Source organism: Dipodomys ordii, unplaced genomic scaffold (genome assembly GCF_000151885.1).
Source record: "Dipodomys ordii isolate 6190 unplaced genomic scaffold, Dord_2.0 Scaffold171, whole genome shotgun sequence".
NCBI classification, from domain to species: domain Eukaryota; kingdom Metazoa; phylum Chordata; class Mammalia; order Rodentia; family Heteromyidae; genus Dipodomys; species Dipodomys ordii.
The window spans coordinates 1,089,737-1,112,530 of record NW_012267387.1 but is presented as its reverse complement, the minus strand read 5'-3'; the positions used below and the strand labels follow the sequence as shown (position 1 = coordinate 1,112,530).

The window sequence follows — 22,794 nt, the reverse complement described above, 5'->3', positions numbered from 1 at the left end:
CTCAGCTCTTCAGCTCAAGGCTAGTGCTCTACCACTTGAGCCACAGCACCACTTCTGGCTTTTTTTTCTGCTTATGTGGTGCTGAGGAATCGAACCCAGGGCCTCACGCATACAAGACAAGCCCTCTACCATTGAGCCACCTTCCCAGCCCAGTGGTGTGTGTTTTATTTGTTGTTGTTTGGTGGACTCACACTCAATATCTTATTATTTGGCTCAATGGCTAGCGATCATCACCTGAGTCACACCTCCAACATATTATTATTTTTTTTATTATGTCTCGTTATGTTGCCCAAGCTGACCTACAACTTAGGCTCAAACTAGATCTGAACTCCTGCCTCAGGATTCCCAGTTGCTGGTACTACAGATGCCCGCTATGGCACCTAGTTCATCCTCTGTGTATGTGTGGGGGAGGGGGTGTTAATATGAGTCTGAGGGCAAGGTTTGGCATGCATGACCTCATGTCTTTATCACGGTGTCCCTTTGGGGAAACCTTATCATCCTCCTCACAGAGGAGGAGAAAGCAGAAGTTTCTAGAAGCCATATACTACTTACAACCCCACCCAGCCATCCAGTAGTAGGCCAGCCCAGTCCAGCATTATGATTGACCAATGAATGGGTTCCTGTCCTCAGGAATTAAAAGAGGAAATGGGAAGGGAAGGGAAGGAGGTGGAGGCAGGAACTACATTTATTCCTACCCAAAGCCAGGCAGTTGAACCACTATGGACACTGTTGGATATAGTAAGTGGTCCAGTGGGCCCGAGGAGGTCCCCATAGGTATGATCTGTAAGATTGTTTCATTGACCCTCTCTCTTTGGTCCCTCTTTCCTAGTGTCTTGGTTTTAATGGGGGAGGGGAGGGGAAGAGGCAGGGGACCCAGGATATGAGTGCAGGAAAACAACAACAACAACAACAAAACCACAGCCATAAGACCCAGTTAGTCCAAGATCCAAAGAAAGCATTGGTTGAGGGCTGTGTGCCTGTAGGTGAGTTGCTTAACTTCTCTGAACCTCAGTCCTGGAGGAGCCTGGAGACGTCTATGTTCTACTAGGGCGCTGGGGACGCTGGGAAAACTTCAGACAAAGATCTTTCTTCCTGGCCCTGGCTCTCCTGGTGGCCACAGTCCTCTGGGCCTTCATCCTGAGCATTCTGACGTCAAAGGGTGAGTGGTTTCTGGGTTTTTGTTGTCATTGTTGTTCTGGTACTGGGTCTTAAATCAGGGTCTGAGGGCTGGGAAGGTGACTTAGTGGTAGAGTGCTTGCCTCGCATGCATGAAGTCCTGGGTTCGATTCCTCAGTACCACATACACAGAAAAAAAGCCAGAAGTGGTACTGTGGCTCAAGTGGTAGAGCGCTAGCCTTGAGCTGAAGAGCTGAGGGACAGTGCTCAGGCCCAGAGTTCAAGCCCCACGACTGACAAAAAAAATCAATCAATCAATCAATCAGGGTCTGGGTGCTGTCCCTGAGCTTTTGTTGCTCAAGGTTTGTCACTCTACTGCTTGAGCCACAACTCCATTTGGAGATAAGAGTCTCATGAACTTTCCTGCTTGGGTTGGCTTTGAACCTGGGTCCTTAGATCTCAGCCTCCTGAGTGGCTAGGGTGGTAGGTGTGAGCTGCCAGTGCCAGGTGCGAATGACTTCTAAGTGAAGGCAGGTTGTATCCCTTCCCTCTTGGGGGGGGGGGAGGATGTAAACCTGCCACCTCCCTAGTGCCGGGGTCTGAATGTGAGTGTTACTACAGTGTGTGCCCAGCCTTGTGTGCACATGATGTGCACCTGTGTGGGTGCATACCCCGGTGTGTTTCTCACATTGTGTTCTGCATGTTTACCTGATCCTTGCAGGCCTGGGTGAGGTGGGTCCCCGGGTCGCCTGGCTGTGCCTTTAGCAGCCTCTCTCTGTAGCCTCCACAGAACGCACAGCGCTGCTGAGCCACCAGGACGTGCTGAGGATGAACGGTGAGTGCAGTGTGGTGTCACCTGGGTCCTGGGGGGGGGGGGTCGTGGGGGATGGGAGACCTGGGATCCTGAGACAGGGCAGAAGTGTGTGTGGGGGGGTGGAAGGGAGTGTTCCCTGAGTCACCCCGGGTGACCTGACAGTCATGATGCTGTTTGCTCCAGTCTCAGAGCAGAGTGTGATGCTGGATGCCTTGAAGGAGGAAGTTGGAACCTGCAAGAACTGCTGTGAGGAGGGGGCGTGGCTGATGGGGGCGTGGCCCAAGTGGTGGGGGCGTGGCTCCAGCAATGGGGCGTGGTTTAAGCTGTTGTGGGTGTGGCTCAAGTGATAGGGCATGGCTTAGGTAGTGAGGGCGAGGCTCAAGTGAGGGTGTGGCTCAAGTGAGGGTGTGGCTCAAGTGCTGGGGGTGTGGCTCAAGGGCGAGGGCGTGGCTTAGGTAGTGAGGACCTGGATCCACTCCTGGATGCGAGGCAGCACTGATGGAACAAAACTTAATTGGTAGGGAGTGGCTCAAGTGTGATGAGGGCGTGGCTCTGGTAGTCAGGTAATAGGGAGTGTGTCTTAAGTGTCAGGGCGAGTCTCCATTGATAGGAGTCAACTTCAGCGCTTGAGATCCTGCTGAGCAAACAGAAGGCCCTGAGTTCAAACCCCAGTACCCTCATGAGGGGGCTTGGCCAATGGAGGCTCGTGGAGTGAGAGGGTGGGTCTCGGGATAGGCTGATTGGAAAAGTCTGGTGGGAACTTGGATGGGCTGTCTCAGAGGTCCAGCCCTGCTCCTCCCCTTCCCACTCCCACTGCGCTGTACAGGTTCGTGGACTGAGGCGGAGCTGCACACCGCCCTCTCCGAGCTCAGAGGGTTGCACGTGAAGCTGTTAGATCTAATGGGCAATGTGAATGAACTACAGGAGCACGGTGAGAGCCTCTTGTGCTGACCCTTATCCTGACCCTCATCTCTGACCTCTGACCCTCCCTACAACTCCTAACCCCTTATCCTGATCCTCATCTCTGACCTCTGACCCTCCCTACAACTCCTAACCCCCAAGGCAAGGCTACGAGTGGATAGACAGAGTCTCACTCAACTACAGTCTCCTGTCCCCAAGCCATTCTTGATCCTGACACCCACCGTGAACTGCTCACAGAAGTCTTGACTTTTCCTGATCCTAAGCAAAAACAAACAACACACACACACACACACCAACAAACCTGATTTTTTTGATCCTGCAGTGGCCCAGGGCTTGGCTAAAGCAGACAGGGACCGTGAGGACATCCGCACCAAGCTGTTCCAGAAACTGGAAGCTTCCAAATGCCAGAACGGTGAGGAAGGCAGGGAAGAGGAGAAAATGGACCCTGGCAGGGAAGGAGGACAAGGGGTTCTTCGGCCCACCAAACCACAGCCTGGTTACTATGGCTCAATACCCTGCATCGTGAGATCCAGCACCCTCTCTGTCTCTGCTCAGAGAACACTCAAGCTCTCTGATCTTCTCTACCCACAGGCTCCTGCGATCAGTGTCCCACATCATGGCTAACTTTCCAGGGTTCTTGCTACTATTTCTCAGAGCAAAAGGCCACGTGGAAGGTGGCCCAAAACCACTGTGCAAGCCAGGGCGCGCACCTGGTGGTCATCAGGGACCTGGAAGAACAGGTGTGTGGAGAGGAGGGGTGGCAGAGGGAGGGTGGCCTTGGGTGGGAGGGAAGTGTCAGCAGATCCCTGCCAGCTCAGACCTTTGCACCTTTCAAGGACTTCCTGAATAAGCACACTCGTGGCCAGGGGTACTGGCTGGGCCTCAGGGCTGTGCGCCTCCAGGGCAAGATTCAGGGCTACAAGTGGTTGGATGGAGTCTCGCTCACCTTCAGGTGAGTGGAGAGACTGGGGCGGGGGGTGGGGGAGTGGGAGTGGGGGCAGATCACACACTGCAGCACACGTGCTTTTAAGTGTTAACTCAGAGACTTCCTAGCTCAGGTTAGATGTTTAGGGGTGTGAAGGGTAGACCCCAGGAAATAAGTCTTAGAAAGATACACACAGGTCCAAGCTCAAGTTAGGGTGTCTAGGACAGATCCAAGCAATAAAGAGGCTAGACTCTGGGGAGGGAGGAAAGAAGGAAGGAAGGAAAGAAGGGAAGGAGGGAGGGAGGGCAGGAAGGTAGGCTGGTCCCTTGGTTCATACCCAACAATAACACCCACCTTCCACCTCACCACTACCACACCCCTTCTTCCCCCCTCCCTCCACTTCCCCTCCCCAATCTCCACAGCCACTGGAACACAGGAGAACCCAACGACTCTCGCGGTCAGGAGGACTGTGTCATGATGCTGCCCTCGGGGCTGTGGAACGATGCGCCATGTAGCAGCGAGAAGGACAGCTGGATCTGCAAGAAGAGGGTTAACTGCTGACCCTGCCCAGTGTCCCAGAGCCACGCCCACTGCTGAGAGACACGCCCACCACCCGGAGCTGCTTCACTGTCTGGAGCCACGCCCACTATCCAGAGTCCTGCCCATTGTGCAGGGACATGCCCTGTGTCCAGAGCCACTTCCACCATGCAGGGCCACACCCCCTGCCAAAACCATGCCTACTGCCGTAGATAGACTCGTGTACTTGGTAGATTTGGCTTGCACATTCGTGGAGTTCACTACCAAAGATTTGTGTGTGTGTAGTGGGCTTACACTCAGGGCCTGGGCGCTCTCCCTGAGCTTTTTTATTCGAATCTAATGTTCCACCACTTGAGCCACAGCTTCACTTTCAAAGATCTGTTTTCTATCTCTGTGAAAAAGCCACTGGGCCCAGCTAAGCCCTGTCTAGTCGACTCCTGCATTAGCAATCTCTGCTCCAACTCGAAACTTTCCCTAAATTCCTACTTAGCGTAACTTCCACCAATTCCAAAAATCCCAGCTCCCAGGTTCTGGTCATCTGACCCCACCTCTCTTCCTAAACAATTAGGATGGAGCTGTTTGATTTTCCTCCATTCCCCACCCTTAAGGCTGGAAGCTGTCATCACAGCTGGAAGAGGCATTAATAAAATGCTTAAAACATGAATCCAGGCTCCTAGCTCTGGTAATCTGTTTGAAGCTTTTATCCCAGTGACCCTCCGCCGGGCACTTTCCCAGTCTACACTGTTTATTTCTTCCCTGGCCACTGGTGCAGGGCTTGGCTCAGTTCTGGGGACACACGAAAAGGATCATAGCCAGTCCTTATTCTGGGAATCTCTTTCATTCAGCCCCATTGCTGAGATTACAGGCATCTCAATCAAGCAGGAGAAACTGCTCTGATTGGTCCCTTCAGCCTGAAATATATAGTTCTTTGGGTCATTAGAAAGGGCAGTCAAGAAACACATCCCAGGAAAGACAGATTTTTGAGGAATGATGGGAGATCCACAAGATGGCACCGGGGAATGGGGGGTGGAGAGTTGTGGGGGGGGAGCAGAGTTTGAGGAAATCCAGCAAGAAGCCAGCAAGACTGGATTTTGGAAATGAGGGCATATAGCAGAAATCACACAGAGGTTTAGCAGACAGCCTGGCTTTCACTACTTCACCCTGAACTTCCCCAAGTTTTCTGACTCTATCCCAGGGACCTGGGGGCTCTCTGAGACTTTCCAGGACACAGCTACAATAGAGAACGATAAGCCAGCATCTCTTAGTTCTATGCAGAACTGAGTCCAAAATTAAAGGCTGTTGAAAGCCCCCCCCACACACACCTCCTTCTCTGCTTCCAACTGCCTGTCCACAGCAGCATGGAGCAGAAAAGCTTGTGTACCAATCAAGGTACAGAATGATACCGAATTTTCCTACTATTCCTTAAGACCCCCTACTGACCCACTTCACTGCTAATCCATAAACTGATTTGACTTGTCTTTTTAAAAATTCCACATACACTGAACAGCACAGGGCATCTGACCTATTATGTCTGAATATTTTTAGCATCATGTTTTGTGTTGCTAATTTTCTGCTCTGTAGCCCCACTTTCACAGATGATGAGGTGTATGCTCAGCCTGAGCCAAAGTTTGCTGTCAAATAGAATAAGGTCTTGGGTCACAATTCTCCAATAGTTGATGTGGTGGGTCACTGTCTTACTTGTTTTTTATATACTGTTTTTGTTTTACATATATTCCAAGGAAATGGTATGGTTATTTTTTGTCTATATTCTCGCTTGGCTTTTTCACTCAATATTGGGGTTTTACCACTTGAGCCACACTTCCAGCTTTTTTGTATATCTTTGCTAGTTCTGGTGCTTGAGCTCAGGACCTGGGCACTGTCCCCGAGCTTTTTTTTTTTAATTATTGTGAAAATACTGTACAGAGGGGTTACAATTTGTCCCTGAGCTGTTGTGCTCAAAGCAAGTGCTCTAACCACTTGAGCCACAGCATCACTTCTGCCTTTTATTTTGGTGGTTAATTGGAGATAAGAGTCTCACAGACTTTCCTGCCTGGGCTGGCTTTGAACCATGATCCTCAGATTTCAGCCTCCTGAATAGCTAGGGTTACAGGCATGAGCACCAGCTCCCGGCTCACACCAGGGATGATTTTGCCATTCTGGGGCTTACTTCCAGTCCAACAGAGAGAACAGGAGATAATGAGGATGGATACAGGCGAGTGAGAGAAGATAGAACATTCTGGGATAGCAAATTTCCCTTCTTTCCATTTCTGGCTTGGAGATTGGAGGGTCAGAAGACAAAACAGAGTCTGCTTGGAGAGGCCAGAGGAGCTTGGTCTGGGGAGCAGAGTAGGAGGCCAGAAAGGCCATCTCCAAGTGTCCCCCAAAACACCCCCCAGAGTGACCTCAGGGGCTGAATCAGCAAGTCATAGAGACCTCAGGGCCAAGTCAAGGTTTCCTGGATGCCATGACCTCATATCACCCTGCTTTCCAAGGAAATGGCCTTGAGATAGGGCATCCTGCCTTTGCAGTCTCCTAGCTCCCTCCTCCCGGCCCCAGGAAAGCCCCTCAGAACTTCTTCCCAGGAAGACTGAGGCCTGTGGGGAAGCGGTTGGGCCTCTCCAAGGTGGGACACGTTCTCCTCCGGCCCCTTTCCCATTGGGCTCCTACCCCGTCCATCATGATGGCCCAGACTCTCGCCTCTCCTGGATTGCAGGTGACTGGAATGGATGGGGTTTTTTGAGGACATGGAGAGAAAGCCCAGCGTGTGAAGCCTGTGTTGGCTACTGGCTTTGTGAGCTTGGGCCCTTGACTTTGCCTCTCTGGGCATCCGTTTTCACATCTTTCAAATAGGCATGAAAGTAACAGTACCAAGCTGGATACTGATGCTCACACCTGTAATCATAGTTACTCAGGAGCAGATCTTAGGATTGTGGTTCCAAGACAGCCTGGACAAGAAAGTCCATGAGTCTTACTGCCAATTAACCACCAAAAAGCTGGACTTGCAGCTGTGGTTTGAGTGATAGAGCACCAGCCTTAAGTGATAAAGCTTAGAGACAGCACCCAGACGCTGAATTCAAGCCCCAATATGGGCATACACCCAAAAGAGTGTTTACTGTGGCTAGGCTCTGGGCCATGGGCTGGGGACATGGTGGTAACCCCACACTCCTGGAGTTCATGTCTTGGTAGAGGACAGGCAATGAATACACAATCAAACTAAATGTGTTCACACTTGAGGCCAAGACAGGATCATCCCTCAAACCCTGGAGATCCAAGTGTCTGTATAACACACAAGGACCCTATCTCAAAAAGGAGGAGGAGCAGGGGGTGGGGGTGGGGGTGGGAGGGTGGGGAACGGAAGGAAGGAAGGAAGGGCAGGAAGGAAAGGAAGAAAGAAAGAAAGAAAGAAAGAAAGAAAGAAAGAAAGAAAGAGAAAGAAAGAAAGGGAGAGAAGAAGGAAAGAGTGAGTGAAGGAAGGAAGGAAAGAGGGAAGGAAGAAGAGAGAGAGGGACAGAGAAGGGGAGGAAGGGAAGGAAAGGAAAAGGACAGAAAAGAGAAGGGAAGGGACAGGAAGGTGCTTAGGGCACGGTAGAGCTCAGAGGTAGAGTACTTGCTTAGCATGCACAACACCACAAAAAAAATAAAAATAAAACAACCACAAAACCCCCTTTATGGGAGATTTATGCTTACTTATACATGAGGAAACGGAAGGCTAGAGAAGGTTAAAAAAATTACCCTTCAGGTAAAGGAGTACAGCTGGGACCCCACAACCTTCCCTTATCCACACCTACCCCCAATGAAGCAGTGGCCAGGTATGGCCAGCAAGGGGCAGCATCCACATTGTCCTGGCTGACCCAGGAAGTTCTGGAATTGAACAGCCGGACTGAACTTGAAAAGTCACACAACCCGCAAAGGGCCAAGAGCCCAGGTCCTTTGGAAGTGGGCTCTTGGCCTCCTGGGTCCCGCAGGGTGGGGTCTGGGATCCTGACATAGAAAGATGGCTCATGATCTGTGAGAGAGGATAAAAACCCAAACTCTGGGACTGGGAATGTAGCTTAGTGGTAGAGTGCTTTTGCCCAGCATGCATGAAACCCCAGGTTCGATACCTCAGTACCACAGAGAGAGAGAGAGAGAGAGAGAGAGAGCCGGAAGTGGCGGAAGTGGCACTGTGGCTCAAGTTTGCCTTGAGCAAAAGGAGCTCAGGGACAGTGCTCAGGTACTGAGTTCAAGCTCCAGGACTGGCCCAAAACACCAAACTCTGGCTTCCTGGATCTTCCTAGAGTTTAGAATCCAGGATTTCTGGGGTGCCCAGTTCTGGGAAAGGTCACCATACAATATTGCATAATCTTGTATAACAAAATCCCAGAATCTCCTGGCCCAGCCCTAAGCTGACCTGAGGAGCCCCAGCTGGGCCCCTTACTGCCTTGTCTCTGGGGCCTGAGAGAGGCAGAGAGGGGGTGGGAAACGGGGCCTGAGATACTATCTTGGGGAGCCCTGCAAAGTGTAGGGTATGGAAAAGCCCACCTCTGGGTACCACTGCTGAGACTCTGCCAAAAATAGCAGTCATTCTTGGCTGAGTGCCTGTGGCTCATGCCTGTCATCCTAACTACTCAGAAGGCTGAGATCTGAAGATCAGGGTTCAAAGCCAGCCTAGGCAGAAAAAGTCTGAGAGACTCATCTCCAATTAATAACCAGAAAATCAGAAGTGGAGCTATGGTTCCTGTGGTAGACCAGCAGCCTTGAGCAAAAGAGCTCAGGGACAGCACCCAGGCCCTGAGTTCAAGGCCCAGGACCACTACGTGAACATGTGCATACACACACACACACACACACACACACACACACACACACACACACATGCACAAATCAGTCCCTCAGCCAGCATCTCCCTACCTCACCCCAATAAATAAACAAAAACAGGCTTGGACTCCAGGAAGGCAAAAGTACAGATCTGATCTCTTCACTCTTCCTGTTGACCTTCTTTTGAAGGGGGTGAAACTGGGGGGGAGCACGGAGGAGTGCATGTAGCTATGAGGTCAGGAACACACTCTTCTGGCCCTTTTAGGAAGGGAGCACAGCTTTGGGCTGGGTAATGAGAACCCAAAAACCCTACGGACCAAGAAGAGCTGCCTGAGCCAACCTCAGTGGTTGAAGAGGCTTTGGCACAAACTGGCACTCCAAGCTGAAGAGAGTTGGAGCTTTGAGCCTGGAGAAGGGAGCCATGGGAGGTTGTATGCAGGAAGAACTATGATCTTCCTACCTCTGCCACCTGAGTAGCTGGGATTACAGGCATGCACTACCAAGTTCCACTTTCTGTTTGTGCTCTTATAGCAGCTGCCTCTGTGTGTGTGTGTGTATGTGTGTGTGTGTGTGTGTGTGTGTGTGTTGGGAAGGCCCTGCACTCCACACACTGCTGAAGCATAGCAGTCCTCACGTGAGCCCCAACTTAATTCTTCAGAATTCACACTTCCTCCTTGTGCTAGGTCCCGGAGGGGTTGTGAGTTTTCAGGAATCCTCCAGGGACAAGCTGCCCAGCACACCTGAGCATCCTGGGAGGCCACTCCAGTGCCCTCCTCTGAAGGGGAAACTGAGGCCTGAGGGCCACAGGGGTTGCTGAAGCTACAATATCAAAGACTGGGGTCAGACCACAGGGCTATTGGCCTTTGGTATAGACAATCCCTTAGTTGGCTTGGGATATGTGGGAGAGGGGGTGTTCTGTGTTATGAACCCTTTAAAAGGATGAAAACACAAGTAGCCTGTTTTTCTCTCTCACCTCCTAGCCAACCTAGATTTCTGCAAGATCCTGTCTAAACAAGCCTCTTCCCCAGCCCTAAAAAACGGCTGACACATTTATGGGATGTACAGTTTCGTCTTCATGCAACTCCACAAATGGACCCAAGGTCATCATTTAAGTGAAATAAACGTAGGACTCCACTCACAGGAAGCACCTAATTATCAGAGCCACAAACCGGAAGTAGAGCCACCGAGACCGGAAGTGGGGATAGGAAGTGGGATGACGGGTCCCCAGGGTCTAGAGAAGGAGTTAGTATTAAATGGGGTCAAAACTTCAGTGTGAGGGACATGGAAAGTTCTGGAAAAGGAGGGTGGGGATGGCTGCAGCCATATCAGTGAGCTCAGTGTATTGAATTATAGCCTCGTATATGGGAATGATGACTGTTTATTTTGTGTTTTACCATAGTCTAAACAAGACAGAACACAAATGGACCTCCATTTCTTCCTCTGCACCTGTGAATTCTCCTTGCCAGCCATGGATGTGTGTCTGTCTGTGCCGATCCCAGGACTTAAACTCAGGGCCTGGGTGCTGTCCCTAGGCTTTTGTGCTCAAGGCTAGCACTCTACCACTTGAGCCATAGCTCAACTTCCAGCATTTTCCTGGCTAATTGGAGATAAGAGTCTCATGGACTTTCCTACTCTGGTGGGCTTTGAACTGCAATCCTCGGATCACAGCCTCCTGAATAGCTAGGATTACAGGTGTGAGCCACTGACACCCCTCCAGGAATAGATTTTAACCAAGAAGGGGTGAGGAGAAACAGTACTCAAAATCCTTACGGTGCATAGGACAGTCCCCTGATAAGAAATCATCTCCCAGAAGCCAAGATGAGACATTCACATTTAATTATACCTCCTCCTGGGAGCCCCACTGGATTTGAGGTGTATCTGTCATTCCCAACACCCCCCCACCAACAACAACAACCACCATGCACACATTTTTAAACACCAAGACAATTTGAACAGATGGGAGGGGAGAGCCCAGGACTGTGATGGGTAGGGGTTGGGGGTCAGGACAGGGTTCAATTCCTTTGTCCCCTTTCCACAGCTGGGATTCCAGCTGGCTCCTGGTGAGTCTGAATCTAGAATGTTTTTGGAGGAATTTTTTGGGAGGGTCCAGTCGTGGGCCTGAACTCAGCCTGGGCGCTGTCCCTCAGCTCTTCAGCTCAAGGCTAGCACTCTACCACTTGAGCCACAGTGCCACTTCCGGCTTTTTTATTTTTTCTGCTTATGTGGTGCTGAGGAATTGAACCCAGGGCCTCAAGCACTCAAGGCACGCACTCTACCACTGAGCCACTTTCCCAGCCCACTCTAGAATGTTTTTGGTAAGCCAGGCCCTGCCCGGCCCCCCATCCCTCCTCTCCCAACTCTGGGTTCCCCCAGCCTGAAAGGAGAACCAACACATTCAGACCTGGGGCCACATCCACCCTGCTTCCTATTGTCCCCTGAAGGGTACAGGAGATGTAGGTTGAGGGCACCCGAAGGAAGAGGGTAGTGTGACTGGATCCCCAGGGACTCCAAAACAAAGCATGATCCTCTCTGAGAGAAGTCAGGGCAGGTCGGGAAGGGGTTCATGTCTTTCCCTCTCCAACCCCCAGGGTAGCTGTAGGCTGAGACATCAGATCTTGCCAGGCTCTAAGAAGCTTAGAAACAGCAACTTCTTCCAGGTCCCATTTCATGCCCTTAAAATATCTTCCTCCTTTCTGGGTGGTGCTGGTGGCTCATGCTCGTAATCTCAGCTACTCAGGAGGTTGAGATCTGAAGATCGTGGTTCAAAACCAGCCTGGGGCTGGAAAGTCCATGAAGCACTTATCTCTGTGAACCACCAGACAAGCTGGAAATGGAGCTGTGGCTCAACTTGCATGCATGCGCACGTGCACGTGCACCCATGCACACACACACACACACACACACACACACACACACACACACACACACACTTACCTTAGCCAGTAGCTCATACCTGTAATCTCAGCTACTGAGGAGGCTGAGATCTGAGAATCGTGGTTTGAAGCCTGCCCAGGCAGGAAAGTCCATGAAACTCTTATCTCCAATTAATCACAGGAAAAAGCCAGAAGTGGTGCTGTGGCTCTAGTGGTAGAGCACTAGCCTTGAGCAAAAAGGGGCTCGGGGACAGTGCCCAGGCCCTGAATTTGAGCCCCAGGACCAAAAAATAAAACTAAAAATCCTCCTCTTTCTTCCTATGTCTCTGTCTCTAGGATGACTGACCGTACACTTGGAAACCCCAGGGAAGGAAGGCCTGGACACCCCATTTCCTGACCCCCCCATTTCATCCATCAGTAACTTGATGACCTGTTACCTCTCACACCCACCTCTCCCCTCAGCCACCGCCCCAGTTCATTCTCTCCACACCTGAGCCAGGTTAACAGTCCCTTCTCAAGGCTCCTCCCATCTGCCTGCGCCCTGAGACAGCCTCTTTCCTGACCCGCATGCCCACTGGATCCCCAACACAGCCCCCCCCTCATGTGACCAAGACCCCCTGATGCAGAAGAAGTTCCCTCCTTTAAACACCTTAGCCAGGGCCCTGGCACTCACGCCTGTCATCCTAGCTACTCAGGAGGCTGAGATCTGAGGATCACAGTTCACAGCCAGCCCAGGAAGAAAAGTCCCTGTGAGACTCTCATCTCCAGTGAAACGCCAGAAAGCTGGAAGTGGCTCAAAGTGGTAGAGCACTAGCCTTGAGCTGAAGAGCTGAGGGACAGCGCCCAGACCCTGAGTTCCAGCCCCCAGGACTGGCAAAATAATACACCACCACCTCATTGCTCTGCCCCCATCCTGAAATCTACCCCCCTCTCCTCCTTACTGTCCCTTTCCCAGTCACTTGTCTAGCTGTGTCCTGGCCTTGACCTCCTTCCTTAGCCCAGAGCAGGCTGAGGTCCACAGCTAGGGACCAGGCTATCATTTACTCAATAGACACGTACGGAGGGCTTGTGGGAAGGGCAGCGTGGGTCTACTGTCCTAACCAGGAACACACCGTCAGGGACACATCCCAGCCTGGTCACTCTGCCTTCATGCAGACAGACATCCAACCCCAGTGGATGGCCATGTCCAGCCCGTTCCTCCCCCCAACAAAGAATCAGAGACAATATTTTCTGTGTGTGCCAGTTCTAGGGCTTGAACTCAGAGCCTGTGTGTGGCTGTCCCTGAGCTTTTTCACTCAAGGCTGGAGCTCTACTATTTGGGCCACAGCACCCCGCTTCTGGCTTTCTTGGTGGTTCACTGGAGAAAAGCATTTCACACAACTTTCCTGCCTGGATTGGCTCTGAACTGTGATCCTCAGAATTTCAGCCTCCTGAGTGGCTAGGATGACAGGCTTGAGCCGTTGGTGCCCAGCTCAGGGACAAATCTGAAGAAGAGCACAGTAGACAAAATATCGTGAAAGTAGCCTGGTTAGCTGCCTCACCCAGACTGCCTGGGTTCAAATCTCGACCCTACTTGTTTATGTGCTGTGTAGCCTTGGGTAAGTTCCTTCACCTCTCTGAGTTACAAATTCTTGGTCCAGACTTTGTTCACCAAAGCAGGGACTCCCAGGATATTCTAAAATATAAATGTTTTAATCCTGTAAGACACTGGCTACGCATGGTTCCTAGCCCTATGTTGCTTCTAAATTAAACAATACCATATTTAACCTGAAAAAGTTACCACACTCAACTTTGATTCAGTCTTTGTTTGGTCATTTCCTTCCTTCAGCTTTTGGGAGGGTCCGCATGGCTGGGTCTCAAGCAGTGTGATCACCTGAGCACAGAAGGTAATTATAGCCTGGACTTCCCCAGGTTCTAGGGAGCATCAGAAAAGAACTGTGGCAAGCCCATAATTGGGTCTGTGAAAATAAAAATCAACAGTGAAGAGAGAAACCTCTCCTGTTGCTAAAATCTGGCCCCTGCTCACCTCTCTGATTGTCCCTAGCTCACCAGGAGGACACTTCAAATTCGCGTGAGTGTGACTCTGTGTGTGTGTGTCTGTGTGTGTGTAGCTGTCTGTAAGAGACATTGGAGGGTTCTTGAGAGAAACAACCACAAGCCGAGCATGACAGCTCACACCTGTAATCTCAGCTACTCAGGACATGGATATCAGGAGGATGGAGGTCAACCTGGAAAGGGGTGGGGGGGATTATTGAGACCCTATCTCAGCCAATAAAAAAAAGCCTGGGCTCCATAGGTCATACCTGTAGTCCCAGATGTTGGGGAGGAGGGTATAAATGAAAGGATTGTAGTCCAGGCAAAAGGTGCACGATCATATATTTTTACAAGAATAACAATAAGATCAAAAGGATTCGAATGCCTACCTAGCAAACAAAAGGCCCTGAGTTCAAAGCCAGTATCTGCAGCCTCTTGATGGTTGAGTGTAGAAGGGAGACTATCTGGGATTTGAATCTGCCACTATGCCCAAACTCAAATCTCAATCCCCACATCCTGAGTAGCTGGGACTACAGGTATAACCCACTGTGTCAGGCTCTCTCCATGTCTGTGTGTGTGTGTGTGTGTGTGTGCGCCAGTACTGGGACCTGAACTCAGAGCCTTAAGCACTCCCTTGGCTTCTTCACCCAAGGCTGGTGCTCTACCACTTGATCCATGCCTCCATCCAGCTCTTTCGCTCATTAATTGGGGATAAAATTCTCTCTGATTTGTCTGTCCGGACTGGCAGTGCTTAGATGCTGTCCTGTTCTTGCAGCTAGAGTCTGGCTCCTGACCCTGGCCTCGTTTTAAAACCCAGATCCTCGCTGTATCTGTGTGACAAGCAAATTGATTGGAAGGCACCGAACAAGGATGGCCATAGAGGAGAATCAGTACTCAGGTGGGGAGATTTTCAGAGACTAGTCGTGGCAAAAACAAAGACTCTTGCTTCTAATTTCACCTGGGAGGAGGAGGAGTCCCCCCCCCAGTCCCTACCTAGCCAGGAGCGGAGGGTGAACTCTGTGTGTGTGTGTGTGTGTGTGTGTGTGTGTGTGTGTGTGTGTGTGTGCTAGTCCTGGAGCTTGAACTCAGGGTGAACTCTGTGTGTGTGTGTGTGTGTGTGTGAGTGCTAGTCCTGTAGCTTGAACTCAGGGCCTGGGCACTGTCTCTCAGCTTTTGTGCTCAAGGCTCGCATTCTACCACTTGAGCCACAGCTCCATTTCCAGCTTTTGGGTGGATCATTGGAGATAAGAGTCTCATGGACTTCCTGCCTGGGCTGGCTTTGAACTCAGATCTTCAGCTCTCAGCCTCCTGAGTAGCTAGGATGACAGATGTTTTCTTTTATTTATTTTTTTTACCAGTTAAACTGAATGTTTAATGCATTTGTAGGTACAGAAGGAATGCAACAGGATTATAGTTTATATATTAGATGTATATGTAAAGGATGTTTCATTTATCAAGGAATTTTTTCATTTTCATCAGAGCCATAAGCAGCAGGTACTACTCCTATGAACACTCCATTGCATCTTTTCACATCATTATCATTGTACTATTTCACAGTAAAATTTTTGAAATTAGAACTCTTTAAGTTACAGCAAATGGCAAATTCTAGTGCTAAAGGACCAAGGATTTTAAGTAGAGGGTCTACAGGCACAAATCTCCTACTTATTCATATTATTAAAACAGTAATAAGGGAATGAGAACTATTTTAATGGAAAAGGAACTCAGAAATGAGGTCATTAAATACAACTAAGTTCATTTTAAATATAAATACCATGTATTTCCTGATTAGTACCAGGTAATATCTAAATTGTCTATCCAGAATTCTGGTCTTAGAGAAAAAGGTCAGATACAACTACAAAGAAGGTGCTTCATATCATCAGGTCCATTTTTCAAACAACTGAGATCCTTTGGGGAAAATCACATTAGTCTTTCTTTTTATCAGAGATTTCTGTTGGTCCTTTTGTTGGTAATCCATTTGTGTCTGCAGTCTTGCAGTCTACTATGCCTTTATTTTTATTGTTGGCTTCTTGTACAGCTTTTTTAGGCCATATACGGCCAACAAAAGGGGAGACCAGAGGGTATAAGTATGGTTCCAGGAATTTTTTGAAGATCCAGAGCAGAACTGGAATGACGATACAAGGAATGCACACCATTGTCCCAGGCTTGAGCTCTGAAACGCAAACCCACTTTGCGATCCCGAAGCCCCCAGGCCAATTCTTTTATTTATTTTTTTATACAGCAGTTCTAGGACATGAACTCTGAGCCTGGGCTCTGTCCCTAAGCTTTTGTGCCCAAGGCTAGCACTCTACCACTTGAGCCACAGCTCCGCTTTTGACTTTTTTTTTGGGGGGGGGTCCGGTCGTGGGACCTGAACTCTGGGCCTGGGCGCTGTCCCTCAGCTCTTCAGCTCAAGACTAGCACTCTACCACTTGAGCCAGTGGTGCCACTTCCGGCTTTTTTCTTTTTGCTTATGTGGTGCTGAGGAATCAAACCCAGGGCCTCAGGCATGCAAGGCAAGCGCTCTACCACTGAGCCACCTTCCCAGCCTGCTTTTGACTTTTTGCTAGCTAATTGGGGAGATAAGTCTCATGGACTTTCCTGCCCCATGTGGTTTTGAACCCTCTGATCCTCAGAGATCAGGAAATTTTAAGAAATACCCACAAGGTGGGGTGGAGAGAACCCTTGATGGCCTGGTCCTCAGCCAAGCAGGAGAGGGAAGCTGGGGAGCCCCTCCCCCTGCTACTCCCTCCCCATGAAACGCAGCCCCGCTGGGCAGCCGGGAACCCCATAAAATAGTCAGTAGATTAGGAACCTGCACAAGTGCAACTCAGCAGGATGGAACCTCAAAGCCAAGGTGAGGGGCAGGGATGGAGGCCCCTTAGTGTGACACCAAGGTGGGGGAGAGGGGGAGCTTGGGGAGCCAGGTAGAGGGATTGAGGGGGGCTGGGGTCAGAAGGGACTGGAAAAGGAGAAGCTGCACTTCTGGAGATGAATCTGGTGCTTGTGGGGAGGGTGGGGAAGGGGGCTCAGCATTAAAGCAGAAATGATAGCTCCCCGCTCCTGGCCCCCATGTCTGAGTCTCTGGAAATGACCTGGACCCAGGCTGGACGGGCAGCAGAGGCTCAGAGATGTACAGACGCCCAGATAGATGGACGAAGGCAAGGCATGGTGGTAGAGGGGTCACAGAGACAGAGAGACATGGAACCATAGAAGAGGTGGATAGAAGGAGCTGGGGGTCCAACTGAGACCTTACCCCCCCGTCCCCCCCCCGCTTCATTGGGACCCCTGGCAGGCTTCCAGGATGTTGGGACTCGTTGCGTGAGAGCCCATCCATCCACTCATTCTCCCCCCCTGTACCCCCCATCCCCACCCCCTCCTGGCAGACGTGTTCGAACCTTCCAGAAAGCGCTGCTGCAGGCTGGGGACGCAGTTCGCGCTGTTTGTGCTGCTGACGGGGGCGCTGTGGGCAGGACTGATGACCCTGCTCCTTCTGTGGCGTGAGGACACCCCCTTTTTCCCAGCACTTCCCCCTTCATCCCAGCACCCCCAAATCCACTGTGCCCTTCTGTCCCCCTGTCTCAAGCCCAATGTCTTCATCTTGCCTCCCGACTTGAGTCTGGGGCGGGGAGGGGTTCCTTCCCTGTAGTGCCTCTGCCCAGCTTGGGGGTGAGGGGCATTTAACCCTTTCCTGGCTGCTCTCTTCCCCTCCCCTCCCCCTCGCAGACTGGGACACGGTGCGGAATCTGAAGCAGGTAGAAGACACTGCGGCCCAGAATGGTATGGAGAAGCCAAGATAGGGGTGGAAGGGCGGGGGATGGCTGTGGGGACACCCAATTCATATCCCCTTTCTGTCTCTGGTCACAATAGGGCTGCTCTCCACCCGCGCCCCTTCCCTGCTCTAGGTCTATGTTCCCCATCTAGAAATGCTCCAGCCAGGCTGACTGTGTGTTCATGCATACATGCAAGATGACAGGAGTAGCCCAATGTCACTGGCTCACATTTGTAATCCCAGCTACTCAGGAGGCTGAGATCTGTGGACTGTGGTTCAAAGTCAGCCTAGGCAGAAAAGTCCCGGAGACTCTTATCTCCAATAAATTACTCAAAAAGCTGGAGGTGGCGCTGGGGCTCAAGTGGTAGAGCTCTAGCCTTGAGCCAAGAACTCTTCCCCCGCCCCCCTCTCCAAGATAACTCAGCCCTCTGTTTCTTCCTCTGGAGGGGTATGACTAGGGTTTTGACTTAGGGGTCAGCTGAGACCAATTAAGGTCAGTTAAGCCCCCAGATAAATTCCTGCTGCTTTTGACAACCTCAGTCATTTAGCCCTTGAATTTGATGCTCCCTCCCCCTCCACAAAAAGGGGGGGGGCTCAGTGGTAGAGTGCTTGCCTCGCATCCATGAAGCCCTGAGTTTGATTCCTCAGTACCACATACACAGAAAAAGCCAGAAGTGGTGCTGTGGCTCAAGTGGTAGAGTGCTAGCCTTGAGTGAGCAAAAGAAGCTCAGGGACAGTGCCTAGGCCCTGAGTTCAAGCCCCAGAACTGGCAAAAAAAAAAAAAGCATGCAAAAATCAAGGCCACTGGCAGCTCCTACTTGTAGTCTTAGCTACTCAGGAGTCTGAGATCTGGAGGTTCATGGTTCAAAGCCAGCCTGGGCAGAAAAATCTGCAAGACTCCATCTCCAACTGAACCAGTAAAATGCTGGAATGGAGGGAGGCTCAGGTGCAAGAGCACCAGCCGTGAACAAGAAAGCCAAGTGAGAGCAAGAGGCCCTAATTCAAGCTCAACACTGGCACCAAAACAAAACAAAACGATGATATTGTGGCAAAAGCCCCTTGGGGGCTGGGATGTGTGGGGTTCAAGGGTCTCTTTGTGGCTCTCTCCCTCTACCCCAGTCTCTCTAGTTTCCAAGGACTTGCAAAAATATCAGAGTGATCAGATGGCCCAAAAGTTGCAAGGTGAGCCACCAGTGGTTGGGGTCTGGGAAGGCCAGCTGTGCCCCCCCCACGTCCCCACACTTCGGTCAGCCTAAGCAGCAGCAGAAGAGGGCAAAGGGTGTGGGGGTGGGAGGGGGTCTTCGAGTCCCTGTGTATGGTTGGTTTCCTGCAAACAGCTGCTCACCTGGAACAGAATGTGCAAGCCCTCCAAGCTGAACAGAAGCAAATGAAATCGCAGGGTGAGACTGAGGGGCACTGCCCAGGAGGGAGGCTGGGGCCCCGATAGGGGAACCCTCCAGCACCCCCCTCCCATAGTCCCCATCTTTAAGACCAGCTCTTCCTCCTCCTCGCACTGGTCAGACTCCCATCTGGTCGGGAATCTGCAGAGAATGCAAGAGGATCTGACCCAAGCCAAATCCTTGAGTAAGGCCTGGGAGGGGCTGGAGTGAAGAGGGGGAGGTTGGAGGGAGGACCCAACAGGAGGACTCTGAGCACTGACCCTGTGCCTCCCCCCCACCCCCGGCCCCCAGGCTTGAATGAGAGGCGCACTGTCTCCGACTTGCTGGAGAAACTCCAGGAAGAGGTGGCGAAGCTGTGGGTGAAGATCAGGATGGCAAATGGTGAGTGTGGGGGAAGGGGCAGGCCCACGTGGGCTTGTGTGCAATCGCACGCGTGCATGGGTGCACCAGGCAGCATGGAGTGGATTGGGAGCCCGGTGAGGACTCAGGGGGCACGTATGGATGATGCAGGTGTGTCTCTGTTTATGACAAGACAGAAGGGGGTGTATACAAGAATGCTCTTTCTAAGCCAGATGTTAGTGGCTCATGCCTTAAACCTAGCTGCTCTTAAACCAAGCTGCTCAGGAAGCTGAGATCTGGAGGATGGCAGTTCAAGGTCCACCCCAGGCAGAAAAGGCTGACTCTTCTCTCTGGCAAAAAGCCGGACTGGAGATGTGGCAGGCACCACCCCTAGCAAGAGTTTAAACCTACTCTCCCAAGGAATGCTTTTCCTGATGCCAACTGCTCCCTCAGCCAATGGGGGGGGGGGTGGAATACCTCAGCCACAGCCCCACAGAGGGCTGCTGTGTGTGGCTGAGATCCTGGAGGGATTTTTGTTGTTGTTGTTACAGGTGTGAGGTGGTATGTGTGTGTATGGGCCTTGAACTCAGAGCCTGAGCACTGTCGCTGAGCTTTTGTGTGCAAGGCTAGCGCTCTACCACTTTGACACAGTTCCACTTCCAATATTTTGGTGGTTCATTGGAAGTAAGAGTCTTATGGACTTTCCTGCCTGGGCTGGCCTCAAACTGCGATCCTCAGATCTCAGCCTCCTGAGTAGCTAGGATGACAGGCGAGAGCCACCTGTGCCCGGCAGTCCTGATGTTTTTGGGGGGAGTCGGATGGGGTGCAGGAAGTACTACTAAGAGATGGTGAGGTGGCTGAGGGCTGCTTGGCATTTTTGGCTCTCTGTGATGGTGGTGGTGATGCAGAGGTGATGGTTGGTAGTTGGTAACTGCCAATCCTGCGGATGGGATGGTGCTGGTGGCTGAGATGGTCTCACTAAGAACTGACCAGAGGTGACCAAGTTCAAGGCTGAGGGAAGTCAGTTGTTGGTGGGGGGGGGTGAGTTTGGTTTCAACCCAGACCCACAAGGGCCTCTAGAGACGACACCAGACCCCACCTTGCCCCCTCTGCCACCCCAGTGCCTCTTTGAATCTCTCCCCCCCCATGGAACCCCAGGCTCCACGTGCAACACATGCCCCGAGGGGTGGCTCAATTTCCAACAGAAGTGCTACTATTTTGGTGAGGGTACCAAACGGTGGCTCCAGGCCCGATTTGCCTGCAGTGACCTGGAAGGGCGGCTCGTCAGCATCCACAGCCAGGAGGAACAGGTGGCCTGGGCTCTGGAAACCATGGGCAGTGGGGCAGGAGAGAGGATGGGAGCGACTCAGCCCTGACCCCCTCTCCCCCCACACACACATCCTGCAGGACTTCCTGAGCAAACATGTTAGCAAGGATGCCTGGATTGGCCTTCAGGACCTGGATGTGGAGGGCGAGTTCGTCTGGATGGATGGGAGCCCTGTGAGCTATAGGTGAGGAGGGGGGTCGTATCTGGGGGAGGCAGAGGAAGCAGAGAAGCCATGGAGGAGAGTCTGGGGCTCGGAAGCCTGAGGAAGCAAGGCTGCAGGGAACGCTGGGGTTGAGGCCTTAAAGGGAGAACTGTATGGACCACTGGGGAGGTAGAGGCAGCGAGTTCAGAAAGCTTCAAGCACACGCCAAAGGGGACTCCTGGGCTTTGGGGGACATGTGGTTCTGAAATGGGGGAGATCCAGGTAGACTCAGAAAGAAGGAAAAGAGCCAGATATTCGGGCTTATAAATCCTAGCACCTTAGGAGGCTGAGATCTAGAGGATCACAGTTTGAGGCCAGTCTGGACAGCAAAAAAGAAGTCAGTGAGAATCTTATCTCCAATTAACCAGCCAAAAGCCAGAAATGGAGGTGTGGCTCAAGTGGTAGAGTGCTAGCCTTGAGCAAAAAAGTTAAAGGGCAGTATGAAGGCCCCGATTTCAAGACCCAGTATCCAGTATCCTCACCACACACACACAAACACACACTGAAAGTTAAAAGAAGGAAAGGGCCGGTGGATGGGCTGAGGCTCGGAGGGCTGAGCCCAGGACACAGAGAAAAGGCTCCTTGCCTGGTCCTTTGACCCAAGACTTTTATTCCAGCAACTGGCTTCAGGGGGAGCCCAACAACGCAGGTTCAGACGAGGACTGTGTGATGATGCGGGGTTCCGGGCACTGGAACGATGCCTTCTGCCGCAGCCAGCTGGACACCTGGGTGTGCGAACGGCTGGCCACATGTGGACCACCTGCCCTCCCCACCTCTGGGACACCCACTCCCAGACACACCCCCTGACCTCCCTGTCTGCCCCTTCCTTGGCCCTGGGTACAGCCAGGCCTAGAGCAGGGCACTGAGGATTCCCCATGAAGGCCTGGACACCTCTTCACCCCTGCCCTCCTGTCCTGTCCCACACAGCCTGTCCCTTGCTCTCACCACCCTCCTCCCCCGTGTCCCCATCTTTAAGGGCTCAATGGATGCTGGCAGGCTGAGGCTCTGGTTGCCTGCAGCCAGTTTGCCTGGAGGCACTGACCCCACTCAGGCCTTGAGGGGAGAGAAGAGGCTGGGTGGGCTCCAAGTCAGCCCACAGCCCTAAGGCACTGGGAGGGAAGCGGGGTGCAGGTCAGGATCGCAGGAGGCCCTGGTTGGCCTCTTTTGTGTTGCTCAAACCATCCTTGCCTCTTCTCCCCTTCCATGACACAGCTAAGTTCCTAGGAACAGCCAGGGCACAGCTGTCGAATGGCACCCAGAATCCTCTTACTTCTCCACCTGCTGCCATTGGCCTGGTTTCCCTACCATGCTCACACCACCTGAACTGATTGGTCTTCTCTTCACTGCCTCAAGCCTTCCAGAAGTTTCCTTCTGGCTCAGAGAAGAGGCCAAAACGTCTTATACAACCCCTACGTGACTGCAGAATTACCTTCAATCCCACCTCTGCAAGTCCGCCTCACTTCCTTGAACATGTACACTTGCTCCTCGGAACCTTTGCACATGCTCCCCCACTGCTTGCTCTGTCCCTCATTGCGGTCAGTGAGGCCCATGCCAAGTAACTCCTCATCCTCTTTCCCCCATACTTTCTCACTATGGCACTTTTCTCCTCAAAACAAAGGAAGACCATTTGCTAGCCGGGTTTGGTGGCTCACATCAGCTACACAGGAAGGAGGTAGAGATAGGAGGATGGCAATTCAAGGCATGCCTAGATTAAAAGTTAACAAAACTCTTAGCTCAACA

At 51.7% G+C, this 22,794-nt stretch overlaps 3 protein-coding genes across 3 annotated transcripts; 2 read left to right on the top strand and 1 right to left on the bottom strand.

Annotated features, from left to right (window-relative positions):
• The first annotated feature begins 719 nt into the window (after positions 1–719).
• On the top strand, positions 720–4,520 carry Clec4g (C-type lectin domain family 4, member G). Its single transcript, XM_013033510.1, has 9 exons — positions 720–774; positions 1,013–1,159; positions 1,898–1,951; positions 2,114–2,176; positions 2,757–2,861; positions 3,174–3,263; positions 3,443–3,591; positions 3,688–3,803; positions 4,199–4,520. Exons 1-9 carry the CDS (start codon positions 720–722, stop codon positions 4,335–4,337), a joined length of 918 nt encoding a protein of 305 aa, XP_012888964.1. The 3' UTR covers positions 4,338–4,520.
• A 9,396-nt stretch (positions 4,521–13,916) lies between these two features.
• Fcer2 (Fc fragment of IgE, low affinity II, receptor for (CD23)) lies at positions 13,917–22,374 on the top strand. Its single transcript, XM_013033599.1, has 11 exons — positions 13,917–14,054; positions 14,793–14,915; positions 17,401–17,514; positions 17,741–17,794; positions 18,906–18,968; positions 19,124–19,186; positions 19,308–19,370; positions 19,478–19,567; positions 20,684–20,835; positions 20,933–21,036; positions 21,672–22,374. Exons 2-11 carry the CDS (start codon positions 14,888–14,890, stop codon positions 21,859–21,861), a joined length of 921 nt encoding a protein of 306 aa, XP_012889053.1. The 5' UTR covers positions 13,917–14,054; positions 14,793–14,887; the 3' UTR covers positions 21,862–22,374.
• LOC105998788 (UPF0729 protein C18orf32 homolog) lies at positions 15,769–16,229 on the bottom strand. The gene has a single exon (XM_013033600.1). It carries the CDS (start codon positions 16,168–16,170, stop codon positions 15,940–15,942), a length of 231 nt encoding a protein of 76 aa, XP_012889054.1. The 5' UTR covers positions 16,171–16,229; the 3' UTR covers positions 15,769–15,939.
• Positions 22,375–22,794: the final 420 nt, after the last annotated feature.